This window comes from Brassica oleracea, chromosome C4, assembly GCF_000695525.1.
Source record: "Brassica oleracea var. oleracea cultivar TO1000 chromosome C4, BOL, whole genome shotgun sequence".
Lineage (NCBI taxonomy): Eukaryota > Viridiplantae > Streptophyta > Magnoliopsida > Brassicales > Brassicaceae > Brassica > Brassica oleracea.
Genome location: NC_027751.1, coordinates 31,790,019 through 31,798,625, shown reverse-complemented (window position 1 = coordinate 31,798,625; position 8,607 = coordinate 31,790,019). Strand labels below are relative to the sequence as shown.

The following is an 8,607-nucleotide window of genomic DNA, read 5'->3' as shown; positions in this document are numbered from 1 at the left end:
TGGTTTTTAATGAGGAGTTCATTATTTCTCTCCGCTATCATAAGCGCCACAACGAGTTTAAAGAACCTCGTATACCCACAATTTCTATATTGTTCTTGTAGAACATAATGATTTTTGTGGAACGTTTGGTAAGTTTTCTCGAGCATTTCTGCTTCCGACACAAGCTTACCGCGATAATCTAATTGCGCCGCTATTCTCAATATAGCGGAATTGTACGTTTCCACTTTTTTAAAATCTTGAAATCGTAGATATTTCCACTCATCAAGTGCATGGGGGAGAGTAATTTTTCTTTGGTTATCAAACCTCTCCTTCAGAGCTTTCCAAAGATCTAAGGGATCTTTGGTTCTCGCATAATCATGCGTAAGATTTTCATCTAGATGCCTTCTCAGAAATATCACGGCCTTAGCCTTTTCATGAGAGGTTGATATATTGTCTTCTTTTATTGTTTCGAGTATTTTCTCGGAATCTCGATGAAGCTCCATGTTTGTAACTCATGCTGTATAGTTTTTCCCAGTTACTTCCAAGGCCGGAAACTGAAGTTTCTCGATTTTTGCCATTTGTATTCTAAAGCACATAAATAAAAATTATTAGAATATTATTAATATTAAAAGGAACCGTTTACATTAGTCATGCAATCAATTACAAGGAGAAGCGATGTAAAGAAAAGTAAACCGATATTCATTTTAAATTCACCCGGAGTAAATTCTCCAACGAATAAATCATAAATAGAAACGCAAATAAAAATGACACATAAAAACAAAAATGCGCGAATCTTCGTTTTTGAAATGAAAAATCGGAGGAGAGCGATTTGAAGATATTTGAGAGAAGATGAAATGTTTTGGATGAGAAAATAGAGTGAAAATGAGTTGTATTTATAGATGAAAATCACTGTTCATGACCGTTGGAGAAAGGGAAAATTTTTGAATTTTTTTCTTTGTGACTGTTGGGGTTAAATCGAGTGCACCAAAAATCAGTCTGAAAATATCGTATTAAACGGTCAATCAAATCTATAAAAATTAATAAAAGTAAAAAATTATGGCAATGAAATATTTATGACAACAAATCATGCGACGGCACAGCCGGTCAATGCAGAGTAATAAATAAATTATACGGCGGCTCGGCCGACCAATTAATAATAAACAGAATATAAGGCGGCTCGGCCGACCAATAAATAATAAACAGAATATAAGGCCGGCCGACCAATAAATAATAAACAAAATATAAGGCGGCTCGGCCGACCAATAAATTAATTAAATTACTAATAAATAATATAGGCGGTATTCCGGCCATTATAACATGATATAAATAATAGTAGAGGCGGTATACCGACCATTATAGCAGGGTATAAATGATACAAATAAATTTTACCAATTTAGAGAACGATCGTGCTGATAACGTGTTATAAAAAGAACTGAAATTTTATTGTATCGCAGGAATTTAAATAAGGGCGAAATTTTATACCCATAGAAATAATAACACTGATATATAGAGAGAGAATTTCTTATTAGGAAGAAGAGAAGTGTTTGAGGTGTGATTTATAAACTATCGAATCAATCATTTATATAGAAGTTAATAAGTAGTATTCTGAAAATAGTGCAGTGGACCCCACATCTTTTTATATTTTCAACGTAAGTGGCTGCTTTCGTAACAATTTTGCTCATATTTCTTTTAATAGAAATTTTTTACAATAACATTAGTCATATAATTTGCATGTTCATAAACTTCGTCCTAAATTCAAATTCGAAGATGACCGTAATAACGAAACAAGACTACCGAGCTGTGAAAACTACTGTGTTCCATCTATATTTCTAAATTGTAATAAAAACCTTTGATGATATAATTAATAGGACATACCGTTTTGGCCGCCCTCCTCGACGAACCTAAGCATCTGATGGACGCACCTAGAGCGTACGTCACTCATAGCATCAAGACGGCGCGTGACAAAGAACTGAGTGGTACAGAGCCGACGCAGCATCCGCCAATACGGACCGTACTGAGCCGTGATCAGCGACCCATCACTACTCTTCCCTCCTTTCATCGCCTCATAAATCTTCCGACCAGCCAAAGCCGCGTCGTGCTTCTTGAAAATCTCCCGAGCCACTTCGCTCGAAGAGATCACAACCGTCAGCATCGAGCCGAGCCGCAAAGTCATGATTGGTCCGTGACACTGCGAAAGATTAGTCAATGAGTGGTGTGGCGGTGAACCGGATAGCTGAAACATGCTGCCTATCACTGGCCATGGATTTGGTCCCGGAGGCAGGTTCACACGACGTCGTTTGGTGTGAAAGAGACATGCAACATATATGAGGAGGGCAATGGATGCAAATATTCCGAGTAGCTCGTGCATGGTTAATAGTTTGATCATGTTTCTTGTTTTGTTTTGAAAATCTTATACTACAAGACGTCTTTGCTTTATAGGCATCATCAGGTTTCTCGCGTGACACTTAGAAGATAACTGGTAACGTACACAAGGAGAAGGTAATGGATGTAATTAAATTCCGATTAATTAAGTCGTACTCTTCGTTAATTGTTTAATCATTTGCTTTTAGTTTGTTTTATCAAAAGTAGTACGAAACGGTTTGGCTATGCAGGGACCAGATTTTGTGTCATTTAGAAAATACTATAAAGTTGATAATGTTGATTGATGTTTTGACAAGTTTGTCGCTACTATGTTAGGAATCTTTATCGAATAATCGATTTGAAACCAAAGAGAAGAAAAAAATCGCGTAGAAAATGTATGTTACATTAATTTATAGGCCCATTTAAGCACCCGATGATAACTGCATATTTGAGTAGGCCGAGACTAGAAGGGGGCCCACTAGTTTCGTGACCCAAATATTTATATAGTATTAAAATATATTGAACCAGGATCCGGTCGAACCATACTTAACTGTGACCCAAATATTTTCCGGTTCGGCTTCTGGTTTAGTTTTTAAAGCACTGGTTTTCTTCGAATCCAATTTTGGGTTGTAATTCTTTATATAGAAAATGTTTTTATTATATTTTAAAGAGTGCATTATTCAAAAGTTAGGTTCTTCTACGGTTAATAAAAATCTTTCTCTTCGTTTTAAAGAGAGAAAAATGCTCTCTCCTCCTTGTTACAAACCCAAATCTTTCAAAGGGAAGTTGAGATTTTTGTTCTTCTTTTCTTTTGTTGTAAATTAAGTCTTCGATCCTTAGGATCGATTTCTCTTCCGCTTAGTCGGATTCTATGTTCGTTTAGACGATTTTGAAATACTTTTTCAATCTTCATTCGAGTTGGTTTTCAAGATTTTCTCATCTTCTATTCTCGATTGAGTTTGAAATGAATAAAGTTTTAAATCAAAGCATTTCACTCTATTTTTCATTTTAATCTCATTCGATTATATGTCATATGTTTTTATCCACCGTTCACTTGAATCCCTTTCTTAAGAGAACCAAACTCTGCTTTCTTTGATCAGCCCTTTTTGCTGTTATGGTAGAGCATCTTGGATGAAAGAAGATCATGTTTGATGGATCTATTGAGTCTTATTTGAAGCGGATTCAGAAGAGTTGGCACCTTCGTAGCGGTCCAACAAAGTGTCTACCTGAAATCTGACACATGCTTCCTCTGATGTACTTTCCGGTGAACTAGAACCTCTATGTTTATGTAGTCACGACTTTGGTGAAAGTCAACCTCATTCAAGTGGTTTCAATTTGGAAGATCTAGCCTTTGCTTAATGATTTTGTTTCTCTTTCATCTGGCGGAGGAGTAGACGTTGAGATCTCGACGAAGAAATGGCGGCTCATTTCAACATTTTTCAGGAAGGACACATTGCATCTACATTGAAGAAGAAGACCAAAACACATGTTCCTTTTTATGTTTCTCTAAATTTGTTGAGCTATTTGGGCTTATGTATGAAGCTTAAAGATTGACCAAAAAAAAGAGTGCATTACTCTATCGGCCACGTTTTTGTTTGTTTTCCTTCATTTTGAGTCACTTTCCATTTAGAAGGCACATTCACGAAGAATGAGAAAGGTTGTGAACTCTTTTGGCCTTAATGAAACAAAACTGAATGTGAGACTCGTTAAAACAAATTTAGGTTATAAGTGGAATTTAGGTTTATTTAGCTTTTAGGCATTAATTAGGTTAGATCTCTAGATAAATGGGCTTCTATAAGAGACACAAGATCGTAAAGCAGAAGGTTAATCCAAACTGTTCACATTAAAACATAAGTATAGTAATTATTTAAAAAAGTTTTTTTTACCCCATCATGTTTTTTGCTTTATTATTTTGTTATCGAATTGTAAAATCATATATACCATATGAAATAAAAATACTTTTTCTTTATTTTGATATCCATATATATATACTTTAATATTATATAAAATCTTAATTTGTTAAATACTAGTTTTAAGGACATAAAAAGTGTGGATATGGAAAACATGGATAGAAGACGTGGGGACATAGAGAATATAGAAAAAGGTTTTGTTGAGTAGGGAAATATGGATGAGAAAGTTTTTTTTGTTCACAACTACTGCATTTCACTTAACTTAAAAATGGGTTCATTACAAAAGCTCGGAGAGCTTGTTTTGCAAGACCATCCTCAAAACAGAGAGAGGATCGATTGACATAATGAAAGGAAGCCAAATCAAATTGAGCAGATAAAAGATTGATACCGGCAAGGATTGCATGGAGATCAGAGATGGGGAGTCGATCAACAATTGCTGACACTAACTGTAGAGAGTCCGATTCAAATATCACCTTCCTTAGCTGCAAGGCGATTGCATGTTCCATCGCCGATTGTACTACTAGTCCTTCTGCCACGAGAGACGAGCTTACGTACGCCATAGAGTCACTGTGAGAGTAAAGTCTCTCATTTCGATTATCGGAGAAGCTCCACGCCACTCCATCTGCCATGTGTTCCTTATTCCAAGCTGCATCTGACCTACCAATCACCTCGGTAACCGAGGATTGCTGGCCCCGGGATGGATTTTGATTAGGAGGTATCTCTCTTGCTTGAGCCAATTTCCGCTCCTTAGCATCTGTAATCGCTTTCGTCATAACCTCTTGGGTGTGGTGATGTTGAAAGGTTTTGAAATTCCTTGTTGTCCAGATTGGTGCGATTATCCATGTGGCCAAAGGGAAGTTATAAAGTCCGGTAGGTGAGAGTGTAATGGCTTTCAATGCCAACTTCCAACAATCATTGAAGGAGCTCAGAGGCAGTGGATCAAATCCGCCTAAAACAGGTACCAATTCCCATACTTTTTGTGCAAAAGGACATTGAAATAGATGTAGAATCGATTCAGATCCGTCACAATGAATGCACTTTGCGTTAGGTAGGATATGTCTTCTCATCAGTATATCTCCGATTGGGATTCCTCCATGCTTAATCTTCCAAATTAGTAATTTCAACTTAGGAGCTATAGGTAGTTTCCATACGTCTTCTATCCAGTTTTGGGCCGGTGTTAGAGTCTCTAAGACTGAGGAAAGGTGATTCTCGAGAGCTGCATAATAACCTGTCTTTACTGAGTAGGAACCTGGTTGGTGATTCAACCAGTATATCTCTGCGAAGTAAGGGGAATAGCCGTTCGACTTTCTCGATATCCCTTTCTCAAGATTGGTCTTTGAATAGTTCTGAAACTTTGAACTCCGAGGAAGCTTCAGTGGCAGGGCCCATAGGGCATACTCTTGCGTTTGAAGACAGACATGGTTCTCTCCAAATTCTAGCGTCTTGGCCATCTACAATTACCCATCCTAGGTGTTCTTTTTAAAGATACTCCCAATTAGGATCCCTCTCTAACCATGTTAGCACAAAGATGGAGTTGGAGCTTGAAGGAAGTATTGATCGTGTATATACTTTCCTGTGAGTACTCGAGCTAGTAAGCATGAGGGTGGGGATAGGATTCTCCAACTGGTCTTGGCTAGGAAGGCGTCATTAAAGCTCTGAATATCTCTTATACCTAGTCATCCATCTTTCTTAGACTTCACCATAGTGGTCCATGCAATCCATTCTCCTATTGTCCGGTGACGAGTCCATATTGAGTGTGTGTGGATGGATATTTGTGGACAGTTATTTGTAGACGAGTATGCATAAAAAGCATGTCCATATGTCAATGTGGATGGTTATTTGTTGACAGTAATTTGTAGACAAGATAACCCCCGCAACACCGCTGTTCGAATCATCACATTTATTTGTGGACAATTGTTTGGTTTTTGCAGCCAGTCTTAAACCAAACATCGAGCCTAAATCAAAACCTTTAATGAATTTTTATGGTTGTACTTTGACTTCACCGTCACAAAGGAAATTCCATTGATTTATACACATTCCAACACGTACTATATATTGGAAACAGAAGCACCAAAGGTACTAAAACATGCAAGAAGAAAGCTGATACTAAGATAAGAAACCTTCATGCCTTCTATACTAAGGAATCTAGTCTTGGTGGCATTCTGTTTCTGCTGATCGATTGCAACAGCCCTGAAAGTATCCACATATATTGTGCTGGTTCGTAGACTTTCTTCTGATGATAATAAGCATGATTGGTACACATTGTGGTTTTACCAGCACATAAACATTAATAGTCAACACAAGTTTCAATATCAGCGTTGTTACCGGAGCCTAACACATACTCACAATCAGATTCTTGGTATTCTTATAATACAAACAGAGAAAAAAATCTACTAAAGTCGAAGCTTTACCTCTTTGGTATTCTCAAACCCTAGGATCGATTGATGTAGGCTGATGTGACGCTGATGGAGCTGGCTGTTGCATTGGCTCCCCATGAAAAACCTTACAACAACACAAAACATATAGGAATCGATGAAAACAAAAACAATTTACCTAAGAACTGATTCCATAAGCTGTAATATAAAGCAGTTGAAGCACAACAACAAGATCAACTACACTGGCTCATAGAGTAACAAAAGCTGAGAAGTTAGCTTACAGTTACAGGTTTCATAACATCATCAGAGAAAATTTTCTCACTCCCATGACCACCGACAGGTCTAAGAAAGCCATGTCCTTCATCTTGTTTAAGACTCAAACCTAGCGGAAACATCTGGTTAAGAAACTAACTTCCTCCTAACCTAGCCATGTGACCTCCTTCCTCACCTGAACCCAACTGCAACATCATCAGCGATGCTCCTCCGGCTAAGCCACCGTCGGCTGAAAATACAGAGAAGTTGTGGACCGAATCAAAGCTAAACCATATGCTTTTAATACCATTGCTTGTCACTTCCAAGAACTAGAAGTAGAGGGAGAAGAAGATGCTTCTATGGCTCCATCGTCCGGAAAATCTCCAGTGACGCAGCTGATTATCAGGTGATGAAAACATGGTTTACTTATGGCCTTATGACATAAAAAGTGTACAAAAATCTAGTTCTGAGTTGACTCAAGCAAGACTCATCTCGAGTTGCTGGAATCGCAGCGAAAGTCAGATTCTCCGTTGAAGGAATTCTCTCTTTCTCTCTCTTCTCTATCGGTGTGTAGATGGAGAGGAGGGTTTCCAAATTAGGGTTTCTGAATTAGGAAAATAATTGGAAAGACATTTCCTTGGGTTTAATTTAAAAATTTTAATCAATAATGAAAACCAAAGATTTAGTTTAGCAAGAAAAAGTAACGAGAGAGATGTTGGTTGCAGGATAGTATGGACATTCAACAACTAAAATGTATGTGTTGAGTAGAAAATGACTTATTATGTAGCTGTAAAGTCAAAATGCGACTCGAAAGGTAATTTTCTCTATTTAAAAGACTAGTGACTAGTGAGATAAATATTCTTACCCTCTACCTAAACTGTTTTTCGTAAATCATTTGGTATATAAAATATAATAAACGATAAAGTTCTAAGTGAAAAGGAGGAATGGAGCTGAAGATCCATGAATGATAAGAGGCATAAGAGGAAAAGGAATCGGGATACCATTAGTTGCATTGTATCCTTCAATGATCCTTTAAATCTTGACTTGCTATATTAACAACACGAGATGACGTTGTGAAGTTTTTAAAAGGTAATAACGTGAGAGTTGTTGGAATTGGACTGTTTGACGATTCGGTCACAAATAAGAAGGAAGCTAATGTCCGTCTAGACTCGAGGGAAGCTTTGGAGAAAGCTATAAAGCTGACTGGTAGAAGAACATATTCAAGTGCAAATGAAGATTGAAGAGCACAATCAAATATTCTTTATGAGAACATATAACCGCTTACAGGTATTCTACATCAGTAGTTATACAGACTTCCGGAAAAAAAAACTATCCAGCAAGTCAAAGAAGTTTTTAGGAGCAACAAAGTTGGTGCTGCAATTGTAAAGAAGTTGGTTAGACCTAACACTACAATAAAACAGCGATATACTGAGGGAAAAAATCATCGGTATGTCGCTGTTTTAATAACATTAAAAATGTTTAATAAATATAGAAATTTATATAATGTAAATATATATATTTAAAAAAAAAAATCTCAAATAATAGTTTTTAATCACAAAAAAGTTTTATAGATATTAAAAATGTTTAATAAATATATAAAAATAGTTCTAATAAACAAAAAATAGTTTTAATAAATAAAAAATAGTTTAATAATTACAAAAAATAGTTTTAATAATATTAAAAATGTTTAATAAATATAGAAATTTATATTACATATATATATACATATG

The 8,607-nt window shown here is 36.4% G+C and overlaps 2 protein-coding genes and 1 long non-coding RNA gene across 3 annotated transcripts in view; all 3 read right to left on the bottom strand.

The window, feature by feature from the left end:
* LOC106340465 (cytochrome P450 76A1) overlaps nt 1–2,365 on the bottom strand; it is a 9,976-nt gene extending 7,611 nt beyond the window's left edge. The window contains exon 1 of the mRNA XM_013779346.1: nt 1,855–2,365. Within this exon, the coding sequence (XP_013634800.1) occupies nt 1,855–2,365 (511 nt within the window). The remainder of the gene's footprint in view (nt 1–1,854) is intronic.
* A 2,142-nt stretch (nt 2,366–4,507) lies between these two features.
* On the bottom strand, nt 4,508–5,701 carry LOC106338673. The gene has a single exon (XM_013777598.1). The coding sequence runs from the start codon at nt 5,699–5,701 to the stop codon at nt 4,508–4,510; it is 1,194 nt and encodes a 397-aa protein (XP_013633052.1).
* A 611-nt stretch (nt 5,702–6,312) lies between these two features.
* LOC106341534 lies at nt 6,313–7,467 on the bottom strand. Its single transcript, XR_001269670.1, has 3 exons — nt 7,185–7,467; nt 6,907–7,073; nt 6,313–6,752 (listed from the first exon to the last, which is right to left on the bottom strand). It is a non-coding gene; the product is annotated as an uncharacterized LOC106341534 (long non-coding RNA).
* Nucleotides 7,468–8,607: the final 1,140 nt, after the last annotated feature.